Source organism: Pseudophryne corroboree, assembly GCF_028390025.1.
Source record: "Pseudophryne corroboree isolate aPseCor3 chromosome 3 unlocalized genomic scaffold, aPseCor3.hap2 SUPER_3_unloc_6, whole genome shotgun sequence".
Taxonomy (NCBI): domain Eukaryota; kingdom Metazoa; phylum Chordata; class Amphibia; order Anura; family Myobatrachidae; genus Pseudophryne; species Pseudophryne corroboree.
Window position 1 is genome coordinate 281309 of NW_026967552.1, and position 23755 is coordinate 305063.

Here is a 23755-nt window from a genome sequence, read left to right on the forward strand (position 1 = left end):
CACGGACGAATCTAGTGTCGACGGTGAAGAAACAAACGTATTTTCCAGTAGGGCCACACGTTATATGATCACGGCAATGAAGGAGGCTTTGCATATCTCTGATACTGCAGGTACCTCAAAAGGGGGTATTATGTGGGGTGTGAAAAAACTACCTGTAGCTTTTCCTGAATCAGAGGAATTGAATGACGTGTGTGATGAAGCGTGGGTTACCCCCGATAGAAAACTGCTAATTTCAAAAAAGTTATTAGCATTATACCCTTTCCCGCCAGAGGTTAGGGCGCGCTGGGAAACACCCCCTAGGGTGGATAAGGCGCTCACACGTTTATCAAAGCAAGTGGCGTTACCGTCTCCAGATACGGCCGCCCTCAAGGATCCAGCTGATAGGAGCTGGAGACTACACTGAAGAGTATATACACACATACTGGTGTTATACTGCGACCAGCAATAGCCTCAGCCTGGATGTGCAGTGCTGGGGTGGTGTGGTCGGATTCCCTGACTGAAAATATTGATACCCTGGATAGGGACAGTATTTTATTGACAATAGAGCATTTAAAGGATGCGTTTCTTTATATGCGGGATGCTCAGAGAGATATTTGCACTCTGGCATCGAGGATAAGTGCGATGTCCATATCTGCCAGAAGAAGTTTATGGACGCGACAGTGGTCAGGTGATGCGGATTCCAAACGGCATATGGAAGTATTGCCGTATAAAGGGGAGGAATTATTTGGGGTCGGTCTATCGGATTTGGTGGCCACGGCAACAGCCGGAAAATCCACCTTTTTACCTCAGGTCACCTCCCAACAGAAAAAGACACCGTCTTTTCAGCCGCAGTCCTTTCGTTCCTATAAGAACAAGCGGGCAAAAGGACAGTCATATTTGCCCAGAGGCTAAGGAAGGGGTAAGAGGTTGCAGCAAGCAACTCCCTCCCAGGAGCAGAAGCCCTCCCCGGCTTCTGCAAAGCCCTCAGCATGACGCTGGGGCTTTGCAAGCGGACTCAGGGGCGGTGGGGGGTCGACTAAAGAGTTTCAGCACACAGTGGGCTCACTCTCAGGTGGACCCTTGGATCCTGCAGGTAGTATCTCAGGGTTACAAGTTGGAATTCGAGAAGTCTCCCCCTCGCCGGTTCCTAAAGTCTGCTTTACCAACGTCTCCCTCACACAGGGCGACGGTATTGGAAGCCATTCACAAGCTGCATTCTCAGCAGGTGATAGTCAAGGTACCCCTCCTACAGCAGGGAAAGGGGTATTATTCCACACTTTTTGTGGTACCGAAGCCGGACGGCTCGGTAAGACCTATTCTAAACCTGAAATCCTTGAACCTGTACATACAAAAGTTCAAGTTCAAGATGGAGTCACTCAGAGCAGTGATAGCGAATCTGGAAGAAGGGGACTTCATGGTGTCCCTGGACATAAAAGATGCTTACTTGCATGTCCCAATTTGCCCTTCACACCAAGGGTACCTCAGGTTCGTGGTACAAGACTGTCATTATCAGTTTCAGACACTGCCGTTTGGTTTGTCCACGGCACCTCGGGTCTTTACCAAGGTAATGGCTGAGATGATGGTTCTTCTACGAAGAAAAGGCGTATTAATTATCCCTTACTTGGACGATCTCCTGATAAGGGCACGGTCCAGAGAACAGCTGGAGGTCGGAGTAGCACTAACTCAAGTAGTGCTTCAATAACACGGGTGGATTCTGAATTTTCCAAAATCTCAATTGACCCCGACGACACGTCTGCTGTTCCTGGGAATGATTCTGGACACTGTTCAGAAAAAGGTGTTTCTTCCGGAGGAGAAAGCCAGGGAGTTATCCGAACTTGTCAGGAACCTCCTAAAACCAGGAAATGTGTCCGTGCATCAATGCACAAGAGTCTTGGGAAAGATGGTGGCTTCTTACGAAGCAATCCCATTCGGCAGATTCCACGCACGAATATTTCAGTGGGATCTGCTGGACAAATGGTCCGGATCGCATCTACAGATGCATCAGCGGATAACCCTGTCGCCAAAGACAAGGGTGTCTCTTCTGTGGTGGTTGCAGAGTGCTCATCTGTTAGAGGGCCGCAGATTCGGCATACAGGACTGGGTCCTGGTGACTACGGATGCCAGCCTGCGAGGCTGGGGAGCAGTCACACAAGGAAGAAACTTCCAGGGCGTGTGGTCAAACCTGGAAACGTCTCTTCACATAAATATACTGGAGCTAAGAGCGATTTACAATGCTCTAAGCCTGGCAAAACCGCTGCTTCAGGGTCAGCCGGTGTTGATCCAGTCGGACAACATCACGGCAGTCGCCCACGTAAACAGACAGGGCGGCACAAGAAGCAGGAGAGCAATGACAGAAGCTGCAAGGATTCTTCGCTGGGCGGAAAATCATGTCATAGCACTGTCAGCAGTGTTCATTCCGGGAGTGGACAACTGGGAAGCAGACTTCCTCAGCAGACACGACCTCCACCCGGGAGAGTGGGGACTTCATCCAGAAGTCTTCCACATGATTGTGAACCGTTGGGAAAAACCAAAAGGTGGACATGATGGCGTCCCGCCTCAACAAAAAACTGGACAGGTATTGCGCCAGGTCAAGAGACCCTCAGGCAATAGCTGTGGACGCTCTGGTATGTGTTTCCTCCTCTGCCTCTCATACCAAAGGTACTGAGAATTATACGGCTACGGGGAGTAAGAACAATACTCGTGGCTCCGGATTGGCCAAGACGGACTTGGTACCCGGAACTTCAAGAGATGCTCACGGAAGATCCGTGGCCTCTACCTCTAAGACGGGACATGCTTCAGCAGGGACCTTGTCTGTTCCAAGACTTACCGCGACTGCGTTTGACGGCATGGCGGTTGAACGCCGGATTCTAAGAGAAAAAGGCATTCCAGAGGAAGTTATTCCTACTTTAATTAAAGCCAGGAAGGAAGTGACCGCACAACATTATCACCGCATTTGGAGAAAATATGTTGCGTGGTGTGAGGCCAGGAAGGCCCCGACGGAGGAATTTCAGTTGGGTCGATTCCTACATTTCCTACAAGCAGGATTGTCTATGGGCCTCAAATTGGGATCTATTAAGGTTCAAATTCCGGCCCTGTCAATTTTCTTCCAGAGAGAATTGGCTTCAGTGCCTGAAGTACAAACTTTTGTCAAAGGTGTACTACATATACAGCCCCCGGTTGTGCCTCCAGTGGCACCGTGGGATCTCAATGTAGTTTTGGAATTTCTCAAATCTCATTGGTTTGAGCCACTCAAATCCGTGGATTTGAAATATCTTACTTGGAAAGTAACCATGTTACTGGCCCTGGCTTCAGCCAGGAGAGTATCAGAATTGGCGGCTTTATCGTACAAACGCCCTTATCTGATTTTCCATTCGGACAGGGCAGAATTGCGGACGCGTCCTCATTTTCTCCCTAAGGTGGTTTCGGCGTTTCACTTGAACCAGCCTATTGTGGTGCCTGCGGCTACTAGCGATTTGGAGGACTCCAAGTTGCTGGACAATGTCAGAGCTTTGAAAATATATATTTCAAGGACGGCTGGAGTCAGAAAGTCTGACTCGCTGTTTATACTATATGCACCCAACAAGATGGGTGCTCCTGCGTCAAAGCAGACGATTGCTCGCTGGATTTGTAGCACAATCCAACTTGCACATTCTGTGGCAGGCCTGCCACAACCTAAATCTGTAAATGCCCACTCCACAAGGAAAGTGGGCTCGTCTTGGGCGGCTGCCCGAGGGGTCTCGGCATTACAACTTTGCCGAGCAGCTACGTGGTCAGGGGAAAACACGTTTGTAAAATTCTACAAATTTGATACCTTGGCTATGGAGGACCTGGAGTTCTCTCATTCGGTGCTGCAGAGTCATCCGCACTCTCCCGCCCGTTTGGGAGCTTTGGTATAATCCCCATGGTCCTGACGGAGTCCCCAGCATCCACTAGGACGTCAGAGAAAATAAGATTTTACTCACCGGTAAATCTATTTCTCGTAGTCCGTAGTGGATGCTGGGCGCCCATCCCAAGTGCGGATTGTCTGCAATACTTGTACATAGTTATTGTTACAAAAAAATCGGGTTGTTATTGTTGGAAGCCATCTGTTCAGAGGCTTCTCGGTTATCATACTGTTAACTGGGTTCAAATCACAAGTTGTACGGTGTGATTGGTGTGGCTGGTATGAGTCTTACCCGGGATTCAATATCCTTCCTTATTGTGTACGCTCGTCCGGGCACAGTATCCTAACTGAGGCTTGGAGGAGGGTCATAGGGGGAGGAGCCAGTGCACACCATGTGATCCTAAAAGCTTTACTTTTTGTGCCCTGTCTCCTGCAGAGCCGCTATTCCCCATGGTCCTGACGGAGTCCCCAGCATCCACTACGGACTACGAGAAATAGATTTACCAGTGAGTAAAATCTTATTATTATTATTATTATTATTATTAATTTTATTATATGTAATTGTGAGGATTGAAAATATTGCTCAGTATGAAGCAAATGTATATCAGACTCCTGGGAGTGTCACTGTGACATCACTTATATCTATAGTAATAATACAGGGACATGACTGGGGAGGTGAGGGAACTGGGAGTGTCACATTGACATCACTTATATCTATAGTAATAATACAGGGGCATGACTGGGGAGGTGAGGGGAACTGGGAGTGTCACAGTGACGTCGCTTATATCTATAGTAATAATACAGGGACATGACTGGTGAGGTGAGGGGAACTGGGAATGTCACAGTGACATCACATATCTATAGTAATAATACAGGGACATGACTGGTGAGGTGAGGGGAACTGGGAGCGTCACAGTGACATCACTTATTTCTATAGTAATAATACAGGGACATGACTGGTGAGGTGAGGGGAACTGGCAGTGTCACAGTGACATCACATATCTATAGTAATAATACAGGAACATGACTGGGGAGGTGAGGGGAACTGGGAGTGTCACAGTGACATCACATATCTATAGTAATGTAACCCCTCTTTTACCTGGGGGTACAGTGTATATGTGCAACGTGCCTCCACCAAAGCTATTTAGAGCCCAATACTCTAATTGCTTAAGAAATACCCTACCCCTGTAGTGGTCGCCTATAACATTAGTATGTGATGTAACCAGATAAGACTATGCACATTTACCTATCGTACCTTTCCTTTGTGATTTCAGGCTCTTCTACAGATACGGAGACAGTTCCACTGGTAAGTATACTAGTTTTAATATGTAAGAAGTTATAGGCCACCTTATACAGTTATATCATATAATACTCAAACCATGAACCGTTCTAATAATATACCCCGCCTATACATAATAATATACCCCACCTATACATAATAATATACCCCACCTATACATAATAATATATCCCACCTGTACATAATAATATACCCCACCGATACATAATAATATACCCCACCTATACATAATAATATACCCCACCTATACATAATAATATACCCCACCTATAGATAAGGTAATGCATGCAATACAGAACATACGATTCCACAAAAAAGTTGTGGGGCTGCGTTTGAAAAACCACCCGGGTTCTCTTACTATAATCGTGCATGGTTGGGGCCCTTTCGTGTCTGTGTATAAGAAGTCCTCTGGGTTATATGGGTCTCCACTTGGAGCAATTGTCCTCGCGATTGTTGAGCAATCCCTACTTCATGACAATGAATAGCATGGTTTCCATGGAAGATCTAATTGTAGCGCTCCTAGACAACCTGAAACAGGAAGGTAGTACGTGGAGCTGTCCACCCTGGAATCCCTGACACCCGTGGTCTACTCGATACATATAGTGGGGTGATGATCTGTGTTACCTGTCCCAGTATAAGCAGTGCCCCACTGTAGATCCGTGGGGGTGGCTCCAGAACATACAGAAGTCCCGGTTATTGGCACCTGTCTCTGATAGGTGAGGGGTGCTTAGTCTCCCCAGTGTACCATTTCCAAGTTTAGGTGACCCTGCGCCCTCTCCGAGCTGCTTTCATCATTATACACCACCGCACTCTTTATGACTGGTACCCGGCTGGTCATTATCTAATGGATATGGAGTCTCTAGAGGTGATATTTATACTCCTCAGATCCACCGATGCTGCTGGTCCCTGTGCTACTGTGCTGGCGGCTGGTACTTTAATAGTTAAAGGATGATAGGAGAGTATGCAGATTAGCAGGATTTATATGGGGGCATCCTGCACTTACAATGATAGTGTGCCCGGTCTGGCCCTCCCCCCGACTCCGCCTCCACCAACAACCGGGCTCTTCCTGCGGGTTGGATGGGATGAGGGACACAGCTCTGCCTCGGGGGGGACACTGTCTGCTACTGCTGGACTCCTGGTAGCTGCTGCCCGCACTGCGGTCTCCCATGTACTAGCCTGCCCCGCCTCCCAGCACTCTCCGTGACAACCAGGCACCGGGACGTCCCTGCTCGGCGTCCACCAGGGGAAATTAACACATCGCTTCTCATCCGCAGCGGGAGACATCCAATTCCTTTCCCCCACAGGGGCTCTCTCACTCGCAGGGAACCGCCTTCCTGTAATCTCCCTTGTCTCAGCCGCCAGCCTTTTTCTCTCCCCTTAGTCAGCCCACCAACAAAACCGCCACTACACGCGCCCAGCCACCTCTCTCAGCACACGGGACCTCTGGAAGCTTCTCCATGATCTCCCCCGCGCACTGCGCGCTAACCATAGTCCCCTCACCTTCAGCAGGCACAGAATAATAACATGCATAAACACTATACATTATTGGATCACTAGAAAGATCCAAGTTATTATCACATATATGGTATACATCAGTTGGCAGCATCTCTATTACCTTATAGATCTACACATTCATTCATTGATTTGCCCCCTCATAGTGTCCCAAGGCCTTCAGATCACTAGAGTACTACAGTAATAGTGCAGGGACATGACTGGGGAGGTGAGGGGATCTGGGAGCATCACAATAACGTCACTTCTATCTATAGTAATAATACAGGGACATGACTGGGGAGGTGAGGGGATCTGGGAGCGTCACAATAATCTTAATTTTATCTATAGTAATAATACAGGGACATGACTGGGGTCTGAGGAGACTTGGGAGTACAGTAGCACCGGGGATGTGTCTGGGTGATGACTGGAGAGGTGACTGCTGGGAATGGGGCATTATACAGTAACTCCAGGGGACGTGTCTGGGTGATGACTGGAGAGGTGACTGCTGGGAAGGGGACATTATACAGTAACACCAGGGGATGTGTCTGGGTGATGACTGGAGAGGTGACTGCTGGGAATGGGACATTATACAGTAACACCAGGGTACGTGTCTGGGTGATGACTGGAGAGGTGACTGCTGGGAATGGGACATTATACAGTAACACCAGGGGATGTGTCTGGGTGATGACTGGAGAGGTGACTGCTGGGAATGGGGCATTATACAGTAACACCGGGGGACGTGTCTGGGTGATGACTGGAGAGGTGACTGCTGGGAATGGGGCATTGTACAGTAACACCGGGAGATATGTGTCTGGGTGATGACTGGAGAAGTGACTGCTGGGAATGGGGCATAATACTGTAACACCAGGGGACGTGTCTGGGTGATGACTGGAGAGGTGACTGCTGGGAATGGGACATTATACAGTAACACCGGGGGATGTGTCTGGGTGATGACTGGAGAGGTGACTGCTGGGAATGGGGCATAATACAGTAACACCAGGAGACGTGTCTGGATGTTGACTGGAAAGGTGACTGCTGGAAATGGGACATTATACAGCAACACCGGGGGACATGACTGGGTGATGACTGGAGAGGTGACTGCTGGGAATGAGGCATTATACAGTAACACCAGGGGATGTGTCTGGGTGATGACTGGAGAGGTGACTGCTGGGAATGGGACATTATAGAGTAACACCAGGGGACGTGTCTGAGTGATGACTGGAGAGGTGACTGCCGGGAATGGGGCATTATACAGTAACACCAGGGGACGTGTCTGTGTGATGACTGGAGAGGTGACTGCTGGGAATGGGACATTATACAGTAACTCCGGGGGACGTGTCTGTGTGATGACTGGAGAGGTGACTGCTGGGAATGGGGCATTATACAGTAACACCGGGGGACGTGTCTGGGTGATGACTGGAGAGGTGACTGCTGGAAATGGGACATTATACAGTAACACTTGGGGACGTGTCTGGGTTATGACTGTATCACTGTGTGTGTGTTAGGTTTCTATAAGGTATCAGGATGTCACTGTCTATGTCTCCATGCAGGAGGGGGAGTATATAGAGGAACACAGGTGTCTGTACAAGGACGTGATGATGGAGAATCACCGGCCCCTCACATCACTGGGTAAGAGGAGACTGTCATGTATTGTAAAGGCGAGAGCAGGTATGGGGGCCCCTATATACACACATCATCTGATAATCACATATATACACTGTACTCAGTCACTGTGTGTCTCCTACAGATGGGCCCAGTAACAGAGATATCCCAGAGAGATGTCCCCGTCTTCTGTATTCCCAGGATTGTACAGAGGAGAATCACAGGATCCCACAGGAGGATCAGGTAGGTGGGATTTAGGGTCTCATCCAATATACCAAAGTGACTGTCACTATTTGATGTGTAGAGGAGCTGTGTGTCTTATACACTGATATTATACTGTTTCACCTCAATTTAATCAAACAGTATGCAAATGCCATTGTATGTTTTGGGTTATTTAGGTAGAACGTCTTTCTCGTATAAAGGTAGAAGATATAGAGGGAGAAGAAGAGACGTATGTGACTGATATAAAGGCAGAAGATACAGAGGGAGAAGAAGAGACGTATGTGACTGATATGAAGGCAGAAGATATAAGGAGAGAAGAAGAGACGTATGTGTCTGATATAAAGACAGAAGATACAGAGGGAGAAGAAGAGACGTATGTGACTGATATAAAGGCAGAAGATATAGAGGGAGAAGAAGATACGTATGTGAGGGGTGATCAGCAGTGTAAGGAGGAGGAGATCCCTACAGATATTAGCACAGGTGAGTAATAAACACTTATTACAGAAAAGAGTCACATATTCTCCTTGCTCAGTACAGACTAATGAGGGAAATGTATCTGCCCAGTGGTGGAGTCAGGAGACATCTGCCCCTATTATACTCCTGCTCTCCCCCACACATCATGTCACTGTGGGCTACCAGCCCAGAGATCTGACCAGTCTCCTCCCCACACTCTATGGTGTATCTCATACATCAGGAGCCATCAGCCCCTATTATACTCCTGCTCTCCCCCTCACATCATGTCACTGTGTGTTACCAGCCCAGAGATCTGACCAGTCTCCTCCCAACACTCTCTGGTGTATCTCATACATCAGGAGCCATCAGCCCCTATTATTCTCCTGCTCTCCTTCTCACATCATGTCACTGTGTTACCAGCCGAGAGATCTGACCAGTCTCCTCCCCACACTCTCTGGTGTATCTCATACATCAGGAGCCATCAGCCCCTATTATACTCTTGCTCTCCCCCTCACATCATGTCACTGTGTGTTACCAGCCCAGAGATCTGACCAGTCTCCTCCCCACACTCTCTGGTGTATCTCATACATCAGGAGCCATCAGCCCCTATTATACTCCTGCTCTCCCCCTCACATCATGTCACTGTGTGTTACCAACCCAGAGATCTGACCAGTCTCCTCCCCACACTCTCTGGTGTATCTCATACATCAGGAGCCATCAGCCCCTATTATACTCCTGCTCTCCCCTCACATCATGTCACTGTGTGTTACCAGCCCAGAGATCTGACCAGTCTCCTCCCCATACTCTCTGGTGTATCTCATACATCAGGAGACATCAGCCCCTATTATACTCCTGCTCTCCCCTCACATCATGTCACTGTGTTACCAGCCCAGAGATCTGACCAGTCTCCTCCCCACACTCTCTGGTGTATCTCATACATCAGTAGCCATCAGCCCCTATTATACTCCTGCTCACCTCCTCACATCATGTCACTGTGTGTTACCAGCCCAGAGATCTGACCAGTCTCCTCCCCACACTCTCTGGTGTATCTCATACATCAGGAGCCATCAGCCCCTATTATACTCCTGCTCTCCCCCTCACATCATGTCACTGTGTGTCGCTAGCAGTACCTCTGTCTATGGTATTACATGCCCTGAGAGTGTCTCTATTAGCACACGCCGGTCTATATTTAAACTACTCTTTATTTATTTTTTCTCTAACATGCATAAGGGATACTGGGGACTTATTACAATGGGGTATAGATGGGGTCCAAAGGAGCTGATGCACTTTAAATTTCTTCCAAATGCAATCACAGCACGCCGCACACCCCTAACAATGGCGGGAGGTCAGAAGAGTGGCGAGTACAAACCAGGGGACCCACAAGGGGGTCCCCGGCTCTTGGTGCGGCGCGATTACAGGGGCGGCATACGGACGCTCTACGGAGGGATCCGCTATAGCCCCCTGTGTACACTGGCAGCGGTGGTGGAAACAGGCATTCATGTTACGTTTTACACCTGTTAGGAGACATTTGTCAGTATAAATATCTATAGAGCTCCGACGCCATTACAGGGGGCGGAGCTTCCTTAGAGCGGGAGCAGCGGCGTTTTGGCACCTTCCTCTGCTTACAGCTGCAGCAGCAAGGACACACAGCTCCTGCAGACACTTGTGATACACAGGAAACTGGTACAGCGGTGTAAATAAGGGGAGAGCCGCTATTATACACACTATAGTGTCCTAAAAAGGACAATACTCCTGTGTTATACTGTGATAAACAACCTGCAGTCTCAATGGGTCTGACAGGCTTTGGGTGTGCCGTTCCTCTCTCTCTGTGTCTCCTCACATACCAGTCTGGGCAGGCTTGCTATTTAATATACTTATCTGTGATTCTCTCCCTCTGCGGCTGGTCCCACTCATGTGAACAATGCAGCCAGTCCTCCCAAGTTAGTGAGGAGACTTGGGGGGAGGGTCAGGAGCCATCTTGGCTCAGTGACATAAAAACCATGATGGCAGACATGTCATCCCAGCTCACTGCTAATAATCAGCAGGCTGTAGCAGACCTAGCTGCAAAGGCCGATAATAAACAGTCCGTCCCCCCCCCCCCCCCCCCCTAGCTTTAGGTCCATATAGTTGTGGGCTGCACGATTTACTCTCAGAATCTGAGGACGAGGTACAGGAGGAGGGGGAGGAATGGGATCCTATTAAGAGGATTTACCTTCTGCACAGGGTATTGAGCCCCTTATACTTGCTATCAGGGATGTGATAAAAGTCCCTTTGGAAGACGCTGCCGTACAACGGTCGTTTTTCTTAGCACAGAAAAAGAAACTAGTGTCACTTTCCCCGATTCTAAGGAACTAGATGACATGTTTAAGTTAACCTGGAAAAATCCTGATAAAAAATACCAGGTGACAAATCGGTTTCTGCACACTTTCCCATTTGCTCCTGATGGTAGGAAACACTGGGGAGAGCCCCCGGCAGTAGACTTATCAGTCTCTCGCCTATCAAAGAAAGTGCTATTACCAGTCCCTGGCTCCTCTGCATTAAAGGACCCTGGGGATAGGAAAATAGAGACTACATTAAAGTCTATTTACACAGCGGCTGGTGTATCACAAAGACCTGTGATAGCGGGTTGCTGGATGATACATGCCATTCATACATGGGCGAGTCAAATTCAAGGAAGCCTTGCTGGAGATACTTCCCTGGTGACTCTCATAAAGCACATTCAGGACACTGCACGCCTCCTGTGTGACTCTCTCAAGGGAATAGGTGCTATTAACGCTAGGACTACTGCCATGGCAGTGTCGGCACGCAGAACTTTGTGGCTGCATCAGTGGATAGCGGACGCAGATTCCAAGCGCAGAGTGTGGAGTCTCTTCCTTTCTCAGGGGAGTGGCTATTCGGGGTTGAGTTGGATACATGGATTTCAAAGGTTACTGTGGGTAAATCCACGTTTCTCCCCTCTGGGGCCCCACTGGCTAGGCGTTCCCACCCCGGGAGGTCTTACCCAGTCCTTTCGGACTGCCAGGTTCAGATCAAGAGCCGTTGGCACCTCAAATGCGGCGAGAGGCACCAGAGGCAAGACAAGAAAACCAGCCGCCGCAGGTTCTCGGTAACAAAGCACCAGTTCAGCTTCCACTAGGGCCTTGGCATGATGGTGCCCCCCCCCCCAACCCTGAGGGGATCTCGAGGTGGTATCTCGGCTGCGTGGTCACGATCGGTGGAGATTGGCAATAGAGCTTGGGCTGGGAGGACAGCTGACTGTGTAGGAAGTAGACGAGGAGGTTGAATGAAGTTCTTCCTCATGAGGTGGAGGCCTAGTGGGTGTTAGAGTTGGCTGGAGGGCATAAAAAGAATGAGAACTCTGTAGAAGGATAACTGTGTTTTTAATGAAGAAACAACTGTACACCGATACTTGAGGAATTGAAAGACACGGAATAATGAACTGAAGTCTGTGATTAAACAAGTTGAGGAAAGGAGCTTAAGATCACCGGTATTTGAGGAACTGAAAGACTGTGGTTTGTGGTTGGTAGACAAGGCTGAAGGAGACTGGGTTTTTGAAGAACTGAAAGACTGTGGCTTGTGACTGGTAGATGAGGCTGAGAAACTCTGACTTTGAAGAAATGAAGACTGTAGCTTGGGCTTGGAAAGCGAGGCTGAAAACTCAAATCTGGAAGAAGCAAAGACTGTGGCTTGAGCTTGCGAGACGCTCGTAGGAACCAACGTTTAGAACCCGAAGCCCCTTTACGACCGGGAGCCCCGTGAGCGCCTCCACGAGTGGCGCCGGGTTAAGCGACAGGACTGCAGCAGTGATAGGTCATGGACAGATGATGGGAACCAGGGAACCAGGAGCAGCCTGGGATCACTGAGCTGTAGCAACTTTCACAGGAAAGTAACTCGAAGCACTGGCACTCTCTCTCCCTGAGCCAGTCTCCCTTTTATAAGGGAAGACTACACTGGATTGGCTGGATACAGAGTGTGGATTTCATTGGCAGATCTCAGGTCTCCAACATGGCCACCCCCAGCACTGGGGACATTCTCAGCTGCAGCACTTAAGCTAACCCAGCTCCGGCCTTGACTTCCTGAGACAGATTCACCACCAGAGGGCTCTGCTGCAGCAACTACCCACCGCAGCATCCGGGTCACCGGCCCCTGACCTCCGGAAGCCGCACATGCACCCAAGGACCCACTGCAAGCAGCTCCGTGCCGCCGCAACTGCGCCAACCACCGGGATCGCAACACCCATGAGACCGCGCCGGAGGTAAGGCTCCGGACACTGACATGCGTCACTTCAGCCGCATCTGGGAAAGCTCCTGCCAGGATGCCTGGGTAAAGGACCTAATTTCTTGGCTACAAACTGCAGTTCAGCAGTGCTGCTCCCCAACGATTTTTCTAATCAAGTTTACTAGTTTTGCAGGATACACGAGTAACGCTGCAACAGGCCATACTAAAGTTGGCCCAGTCCCAAGTCATTGTTCCAGTGCCACTACAATATCAGGGATTGGGTTACTACTCCATCCTGTTTGTGGTACCAAAACCGGACGGTTTCGTTAAAGCCTATTTTGAATCTAAAATCCTTGAATCCTTCACTAAAGGTTTTCGAGTTCACAATGGAATCCTTGTGAGCAATGATTGCGGGTCTGGAAGAACAGGAGTTCATGGTTTTGTTTGATATAAAGGATGCTTATCTCCATATCTCGATTTGACCGCCTCACCAGGCTTACCTACGGTTTGCCCTGCTTGAATGATCACTACCCGTTCCAGGCGCTACCCTTCGGCCTGGCCACAGCTCCAAGGGTCTTCACAAACGTGATGACGGAGATGATGTTCCAGCTCCGAGTCCAGGGGATCAATATTGTCCCTTACCTAGACGAGCTCTTGATAAAGGTGAGATCCAGGGAGCTTCTATTGCTCAATATAGGCCGCACTATTCAGCTTCTGTCACATCATGGGTTGATCTTCAATTTACAGAAGTCCCTACTTCTGAGGAACATTCCCAGGAACAGGAGCCTACTCAGTGGCTCCTGTTCCTGGGAATGTTTCTGGATACAGTGGCTCAGAAAGTGTTCCTCCCAGAGGACAAGGCAAGGACGCTCCAGGATATGGTCCGAGCAGTTATACGACTGAATCAGATCTCCATCCATCTTTGCATAAGATTGTTGGGAAAGATGTTAGCCTCATACGAGGCGATCCAGTATGGAAGGTTCCATGCCAGAACATTTCAATTAGATCTCCTGAGCTAGTGGTCCGGTTTACATCTTCAGATGCACCAGATCATACACTACTGTTCAAATGTTTGGGGTCACTTAGACATTTATTTATTTATTTTTAAGGAAAAGCACTGTTTTTTTCAATGAAGATAACATTAAATTAATCAGAAATACACTATACATTGTTGATATGGTAAATGACTGTACTAGCTGCAAACGTCTGGTTTTTAATGGAATATCTACAGAGGTGTATAGAGGTCCATTTCCAGCAACCATCACTCCAGTGTTCTAATGGTACATTGTGTTTGCTAATCGTGGTAGAAGACTAATGGATGATTAGAAAACCCTTGTGCAATTATGTTAGCACAGCTGAAAATGGGTTTGCTCGTTAGAGAAGCTATAACACTGGGCTATCTTTGAGTTAGTTGAGTGTCTGGAGCATTACATTTGTGGGTTCGATTATACTCTGAAAGTGGCAAGAAAAGGAGACCTTTCATGTGAAACTCAACAGTCTATTCTTGTTCTTAGAAATGAAGGCTATTCCATGCGAGAACTTGCTGAGAAACTGAACATTTCCTACAACGGTGTGTACTACTCCCTTCAGAGAACAGCACAAACAGGCTCTAACCAGAGTAGAAAGAGAAGTGGGAGGCCCCGGTGCACAACTGAGCAAGAAGACAAGTACATTAGAGTCTCTAGTTTGATAAATAGACGCCGCACAGGTCCTAACTGGCAGCAGATGCCTCACAGGTCCTAGCTGGCAGCTTCATTAAATGGTACCCGCAAAACACTAGTGTCAATGTCTACAGTGAAGAGGTGACTCCGGGATGCTGGCCTTCTAGGCAGAGTGGCAAAGAAAACGCCAATAAAAGGAAAAGATTAATATGGGCAAAAGAACACAGACATTGGACAGAGGAAAAAGTGTTATGGACAGATGAATCGAAGTTTGAGGTGTTTGGATCACACAGAAGAACATTTGTGAGACTCAGAACAAATGAAAAGATGCTGGAAGAGTGCCTGATGCCATCGGTCAAGCATGGTGGAGGTAATGTGATGGTCTGGGGCTGCTTTGGTGCTGGTAATGTGGGAGATTTGAACAAGGTAAAAGGGATTGTGAATAAGGAAGGCTATCACTCCATTTTGCAACGCCATGCCATACCCTGTGGACAGCGCTTGACTGGAGCCAATATTTTCCTACAAGAGGACAATGACCCAAATCACACCTCCAAATTATACAAGACCTATTTATGGAAGAAGCCGGCAGCTGGTATTCTGTCTGTAATGGAGTGGCCAGTGCAGTCACCAGATCTCAACTCCACTGAGCTGTTGTGGGAGCAGCTTGACCGTATGGCTGCAGGGATGTGCACTGCTCACGGGGTCCAGGCTAACCGGCTCCCTATGCGGCGGGTAGTAGTAGGGCGCTGGGGTCCGGGAGCTATGCTCCCGGCACCTCAGCGCTCCAGGGAGTGATCGCGATGAGCCCCCAAAAAAGTGGGTCCCAGTGACCCCTCACTTTTAAAAGTTGGGGTCCTACCTGTCCTTTTCTGGTTTCCAACGGAATTAAGGTTCTTATTAATGATTTAAATATAAAAACTCAGACTTGATTTGAACACTACAAAAGTGCTGCAAGGGGGAGGAGGGGTGACAGTGCTGCAAGGGGGAGGGGGGGGGGCGTGACAGTGCTGCTGGGCTGTGTAGCTATACCGGACACTCTGCACCAGACATGTAACTAAATATTTTGTCAGAAAGTGAATTGGTGCTCCCCCTCCCATAGCGAAAAGCAAAGTCAGTGTGCGCGGAGCGCGTGCAGTAAAAATTTAGGGGAATGACTTCGTTGAGAAGGGGCGTGGCCACATCATAGTACCAATTCACATTGCACCACTCAGTAGTGCTGCTTATACACATTGCGCCAGGCAGAGCACGTTATACACATTGCGCCAGGTAGAGCACATTATACACATTGCAGCAGGTAGAGCACGTTATACACATTGCAGCAGGTAGAGCACGTTATACACATTGCAGCAGGTAGAGCACGTTATACACATTGCAGCAGGTAGAGCACGTTATACACATTGCACCAGGTAGAGCTCGTTATACACATTGCACCAGGTAGAGCTCGTTATACACATTGCACCAGGGAGAGCTCATTATACACATTGCACCAGGTAGAGCACGTTATACACATTGCAGCAGGTAGAGCACGTTATACACATTGCACCAGGTAGAGCACGTTATACACATTGCACCGGGTAGAGCACGTTATACACATTGCACCAGGTATAGCTCATTATACACATTGCACCAGGTTGAGCACATTATACACATTGCAGCAGGTAGAGCTCGTTATACACATTGCACCAGGTATAGCTCATTATACACATTGCACCAGGTAGAGCACGTTATACACATTGCAGCAGGTAGAGCACGTTATACACATTGCACCAGGTAGAGCGCGTTATACACATTGCACCAGGTAGAGCACATTATACACATTGCAGCAGGTAGAGCTCGTTATACACATTGCACCAGGTATAGCTCATTATACACATTGCACCAGGTAGAGCACGTTATACACATTGCAGCAGGTAGAGCACGTTATACACATTGCAGCAGGTAGAGCACGTTATACACATTGCAGCAGGTAGAGCGCGTTATACACATTGCACCAGGTAGAGCACATTATACACATTGCAGCAGGCAGAGCACGTTATACACATTGCACCAGGTAGAGCACTGTTACGATTCCTGTACTCCAGACTGGAGAAGATCTTATGGCAGAGATCTGAGTACAGGAATGAAATACAGGTTGTGGGAGCTGGAGAGCCTAGTAACCCCTGGCGCCCTAACTCCGTTGTCTCGCCCGTGTTATCAGAAATCCCCTGCGAGACTATGGTTGCTTGAGCCCATGGCAGCCGCGTTCGAAGGGCGGATTATGTCTGCCCAACCCCGATGCCCCCGCAGGTCTTAATGGGAGACAAGGGGAAGTCCGAGACAGGGTGATAACAAGGGGCCCTCTGACTAAGCAACCAAGCCAGGGGTTACAAGCTAACTAAACTAAATCAAAAGGTATGTGCGGACTAGCCGCCAGGGAAAAGGACAACCAAAGATCCACGGATCCGACACTCCTATCCGGCACCGCTGGACACCAGAGTGGATCTTGTGGAAGCGGAATCCTCCGCAAAGCTCCAGAACTCAAAATAAACACAATAATAAATAGTAGCGGACAAGCCGCAACACACGGCTGCGCCGCGACTCACGAACGCCACCAGATGTTAAAGGTGCTCGATCAGACTCCAGGAACAGATGGTAACTTCCGAGTACAGGATCACTGAGAACAGGAACAAACGAACAGACCGGGACTGGGAACTCTCTCTGCAGCAGAATCAGGCAAACAGGAAGCTATCACCGGCGTCTGTGAGGAGTCCTGGGAGTGCTTTTAACAGAGAGTCTTCCAATCAGCTGTTTGGAGGCTGATTGGATTAAATGCAATGCAGCTGACAAGCTGCATGGCCAGGGAAACAGATGAGTGATAATTACAACATGCCGTGCAGCTGCATGCTACACAGCCAGGAAACCAGTGATGATGTAAACTTAGACCCAGCAACGGGGAACACGATCCGACAGTGGCGTCCCCGTTGCTAGGCGCCGGCCGCACTGACGAGCGGACCCTCGGCGCCTAACAGTACCCCCCCCTTGAGGAGGGGTCAAGGAACCCCTAAATCCGGGTTTCTGAGGAAATTCTTGAAAAAATGCCCTTTTGAGCCTTGGGGCATGAAGGTCCTCATCTAGGACCCACGACCTTTCCTCAGGACCATAACCTCTCCAATGCACCAAAAAATAAAGCCGACCCCGGGACAACTTGGAATCGAGAACCTTCTCAACCACGAACTCCTGCTGACCCTGTACATTAACTGGTGATCTCCCCTGAGGTTTTTTACGAGGAAATCTGCTAGATGAAACATATGGTTTGAGCAAAGAGCAATGGAAGGTATTTCCGATCCGTAACGTCTTTGGTAGCTGTAACCGGAAAGCAACTGGATTGACTTTTTTGATAATGAGAAATGGTCCAATAAATCTAGGACCCAATCTGGCTGAGGTTTGTCGAAGTTTGATATTGCGAGTCGACAGCCACACCCTGTCTCCTACTCTAAAAGTGCACGGCCGCCGGAACCTGTCCGAAAAATCTTTTTCCCTGAAAGCTGCTTTTCTGAGAGCTATGTGCACTTTTTTCCAAATAAGTTTAAGATGAGAGGTCAGGGCCAGAGAGGAGACAGAGGAATGTTGGAAAAATGAATTAGCTCTGGGGTGGAAACCAAAAACTGCAAAAAATGGAGACACATTGGTGGAGGAATGACAGGCATTATTATAAGCAAACTCTGCCATGGAAGAAACTCAGACCAGTCATTTTGGAGTTTGGCCGAGTACAAACGCAAATATTGTTTTAAGGATTGGTTCACTCGCTCAGTCTGTCCATTTGATTGTGGATGATAACCGGAGGTTAATGATAATTTCATTTTTAACGAAGCACAAAAAGACTTCCAAAACTGTGCAATGAATTGTGGACCCCTGTCAGAAACAATATCAGTGGGTAACCCATGGAGTCTGAAAACATGACGGAGGAACAAGACTGCCAATCCCTGGGCAGATGGCAATCGGGGAAGACCAATAAAATGAGCCATCTTACTAAAACGGTCCACTACCACCCATATGACTGTGCATCCAGCTGACAGAGGGAGATCCACCACAAAATCCATGGAGATATGCGACCATGGTCTAAGGGGAACATTCAATGGCATAAGTTGACCAATAGGCAAAGAACGGGGAACTTTATGCTGTGCACAGACCTGACACGAAACAACAAACTCTTTAATGTCTTTAGAAAGACCAGGCCACCACACTGAGCGGGATACCAATTCAAAAGTTTTAGCGACTCCCAGATGCCCTGCAACTTTGCTATCATGAAATTCCTCCAAAACAGTTGCTCTCAAAAACTCAGGAACAAAAAGACGGCCAGCAGGAGTATTTCCCGGAGCTTGATGTTGAAGCAGCTTCAATTGAGAAAAAACATCCTGTGTGAGACCTGCCTGAATGACTGAAGGCGGAAGTATGAGAGTAACCGGACTGTTGTCTTGAACGGGAAGAAAACTGCGTGAGAGGGCATCTGCCTTGGTATTCTTGGAACCAGGTCTGAAGGTGATAATGAATTTGAAACGAGTGAAAAATAAAGCCCAACGAGCCTGTCGGGCATTCAGTCGCTTAGCTGATTCAATGTATTGAAGATTTTTGTGATCCGTCAAAACAGAAATGGTATGGGTCGCTCCTTCAAGCCAATGTCTCCACTCCTCAAAAGCCCATTTAATAGCCAGCAACTCCCGATTACCAACATCGTAGTTGGATTCAGCAGATGAGAATTTCCTGGACATAAAGGCACAAGGATGTAACTCAAGGGAATCTGGATCCTTCTGAGAAAGGATAGCCCCTTTCTCAGTCCTCCGCTCTCTGAGCCTACGATCTATTTTAATAGAGAGCTCCATGAGTTTATCAAGGTTCACAGGAGCGGGATACTGAAGGAGGCTGTCTTTTATAGATTCAGATAAGCCGAGGCGAAACTGACTGCGCAGGGCAGGATCATTCCAGCCACAGTCGTTCGACCAACGGCGAAACTCTGTACAATAATTCTCTGCAGGATTCCTACCCTGTCTTAGAGCACGCAACTGACTTTCTGCGGATGCCTCTCTATCAGGGTCGTCATACAATAGCCCTAAAGATTTCAAAAAGGCGTCTACAGACGATAAGGCCGGATCATCTGTCTTTAAACCAAAAGCCCAGGTCTGAGGATCCCCCTGAAGCAGAGAAATTATAATTCCAACCCGCTGAGCCTCCGCACCTGAGGAAACTGGTCTTAAACGAAAATACAGTTTACAAGACTCTTTAAAATTAAAAAACTGTTTTCTATCCCCAGAAAAACGGTCAGGCAGATGCATTTTTGGTTCAGGGATGACCCTCGGGGAAGTCCGTAACAGATCTTCCTGTGAGCTTACCCGGAGGGACAGATCCTGAACCATCTGGGTAAGTTCCTGAATCTGACTAACCAAAAACTGGCCAGGATTTGGCCCAACACCGGTGGGATTCATGAGGCCGACAAAATTCTCCCAACTGGATAAGTGAAAAAATTAACTCCTGTTGAAAATTTTTTCTTTTGTCTGGCCGGTGATAATGTTACGATTCCTGTACTCCAGACTGGAGAAGATCTTATGGCAGAGATCTGAGTACAGGAATGAAATACAGGTTGTGGGAGCTGGAGAGCCTAGTAACCCCTGGCGCCCTAACTCCGTTGTCTCGCCCGTGTTATCAGAAATCCCCTGCGAGACTATGGTTGCTTGAGCCCATGGCAGCCGCGTTCGAAGGGCGGATTATGTCTGCCCAACCCCGATGCCCCCGCAGGTCTTAATGGGAGACAAGGGGAAGTCCGAGACAGGGTGATAACAAGGGGCCCTCTGACTAAGCAACCAAGCCAGGGGTTACAAGCTAACTAAACTAAATCAAAAGGTATGTGCGGACTAGCCGCCAGGGAAAAGGACAACCAAAGATCCACGGATCCGACACTCCTATCCGGCACCGCTGGACACCAGAGTGGATCTTGTGGAAGCGGAATCCTCCGCAAAGCTCCAGAACTCAAAATAAACACAATAATAAATAGTAGCGGACAAGCCGCAACACACGGCTGCGCCGCGACTCACGAACGCCACCAGATGTTAAAGGTGCTCGATCAGACTCCAGGAACAGATGGTAACTTCCGAGTACAGGATCACTGAGAACAGGAACAAACGAACAGACCGGGACTGGGAACTCTCTCTGCAGCAGAATCAGGCAAACAGGAAGCTATCACCGGCGTCTGTGAGGAGTCCTGGGAGTGCTTTTAACAGAGAGTCTTCCAATCAGCTGTTTGGAGGCTGATTGGATTAAATGCAATGCAGCTGACAAGCTGCATGGCCAGGGAAACAGATGAGTGATAATTACAACATGCCGTGCAGCTGCATGCTACACAGCCAGGAAACCAGTGATGATGTAAACTTAGACCCAGCAACGGGGAACACGATCCGACAGTGGCGTCCCCGTTGCTAGGCGCCGGCCGCACTGACGAGCGGACCCTCGGCGCCTAACAAGCACGTTATACACATTGCAGCAGGTAGAGCACGTTATACACATTGAACCAGGTAGAGCACGTTATACACATTGAACAAGGTAGAGCACGTTATACACATTGCACCAGGTAGAGCACGTTATACACATTGCACCGGGTAGAGCACGTTATACACATTGCAGCAGGTAGAGCACGTTATACACATTGCAGCAGGTAGAGCACATTATACACATTGCGCCAGGTAGAGCACATTATACACATAGCGCCAGGTACAGCACGTTATACACATTGCACCAGGTATAGCTCATTATACACATTGCACCAGGTATAGCTCATTATACACATTGCGCCAGGTAGAGCATGGTATACACATTGCACCAGGTAGAGCACATTATACACATTGCGCCAGGTAGAGCACATTATACACATAGCGCCAGGTACAGCACGTTATACAGATTGCACCAGGTATAGCTCATTATACACATTGCACCAGGTAGAGCACATTATACACACAGCGCCAGGTAGAGTGCATTATACACATTGCACCAGGTAGAGCATGTTATAAACATTGCGCCAGGTAGAGCTCGTTATACACATTGCACCAGGGAGAGCTCATTATACACATTGCACCAGGGAGAGCACGTTATACACATTGCAGCAGGTAGAGCACGTTATACACATTGCACCAGGTAGAGCACGTTATACACATTGCACCGGGTAGAGCACGTTATATATATATTGCACCAGGTATAGCTCATTATACACATTGCACCAGGTTGAGCACATTATACAAATTGCGCCAGGTAGAGCACGTTATACATATTTTGCCCCAGGTAGAGCACGTTATACACAATGCGCCAGGTAGAGCACGTTATACATATTGCGCCAGGTAGAGCACGTTATACACATTGCATCAGGTAGAGCTCATTATACACATTGCACCAGGTTGAGCACATTATACACATTGCGCCAGGTAGAGAATGTTATACACATTGCGCCAGGTAGAGCACGTTATACACATTGCACCAGGGAGAGCGTGTTATACACATTGCATCAGGTAGAGCACGTTATACACATTGCGCCAGGTAGAGTGCATTATACACATTGCAGCAGGTAAAGCACGTTATAGACATTGCAGCAGGTAGAGCACGCTATACACATTGCACCAGGTAGAGCATGCTATACACATTGCACCAGGTAGAGCACGTTCTACACATTGCAGCAGGTAGAGCACGTTATACACATTGCAGCAGGTAAAGCACGTTATACACAATGCACCAGGTAGAGCACTTTATACACATTGCAGCAGGTAGAGCACGTTATACACATTGCAGCAGGTAGAGCACGTTATACACATTGCGCCAGGTAGAGCGCGTTATACACATTGCACCAGGTAGAGTGCGTAATACACATTGCAGCAGGTAGAGCACGTTATACACATTGCAGCAGGCAGAACATTTATATGATTGCACCAGGTAGAGCACGTTATACACATTGCAGCAGGTAGAGGACGTTATACACATTGCAGCAGGTAGAGCACGTTATACACATTGCAGCAGGTAGAGCACGTTATACACATTGCAGCAGGTAGAGCATGTTATACACATTGCAGCAGGTAGAGCACGTTATACACATTGCAGCAGGTAGAGCACGTTATACACATTGCAGCATGTAGAGGACGTTATACACATTGCAGCAGGTAGAGCACGTTATACACATTGCAGCAGGTAGAGCACGTTATACACATTGCAGCAGGTAGAGCACGTTATACACATTGCAGCATGTAGAGGACGTTATACACATTGCAGCAGGTAGAGCACGTTATACACATTGCAGCAGGTAGAGCACGTTATACACATTGCAGCAGGTAGAGCACGTTATACACATTGCAGCAGGTAGAGCACGTAATACACATTGCAGCAGGTAGAGCACGTTATACACATTGCACCAGGTAGAGCACGTTATACACATTGCAGCAGGTAGAGCACGTTATACACATTGCAGCAGGTAGAGCACGTTATACACATTGCAGCAGGTAGAGCACGTTATACACATTGCAGCAGGTAGAGCACGTAATACACATTGCAGCAGGTAGAGCACGTTATACACATTGCACCAGGTAGAGCACGTTATACACATTGCACCAGGTAGAGCACGTTATACACATTGCAGCAGGTAGAGCACGTTATACACATTGCAGCAGGTAGAGCACGTAATACACATTGCAGCAGGTAGAGCACGTTATACACATTGCAGCAGGTAGAGCACGTTATACACATTGCAGCAGGTAGAGCACGTTATACACATTGCAGCAGGTAGAGCACGTTATACACATTGCAGCAGGTAGAGCACGTTATACACATTGCACCAGGTAGAGCACGTTATACACATTGCACCAGGTAGAGCACGTTATACACATTGCCCCAGGTAGAGCACGTTATACACATTGCACCAGGTAGAGCACGTTATACACATTG

At 48.3% G+C, this 23755-nt stretch overlaps 1 protein-coding gene across 1 annotated transcript in view; it reads left to right on the forward strand.

The window, feature by feature from the left end:
* Positions 1-5138: 5138 nt before the first annotated feature.
* Positions 5139-23755, forward strand: part of LOC134984519 (zinc finger protein 585A-like) — a 189314-nt gene continuing 170697 nt past the window's right edge. Inside the window, exons 1-4 of the mRNA XM_063950086.1 lie at positions 5139-5168; positions 8204-8282; positions 8401-8498; positions 8654-8957. Coding sequence (XP_063806156.1) covers positions 8249-8282; positions 8401-8498; positions 8654-8957 — 436 coding nt within the window. The 5' untranslated portion in view covers positions 5139-5168; positions 8204-8248. The remainder of the gene's footprint in view (positions 5169-8203; positions 8283-8400; positions 8499-8653; positions 8958-23755) is intronic.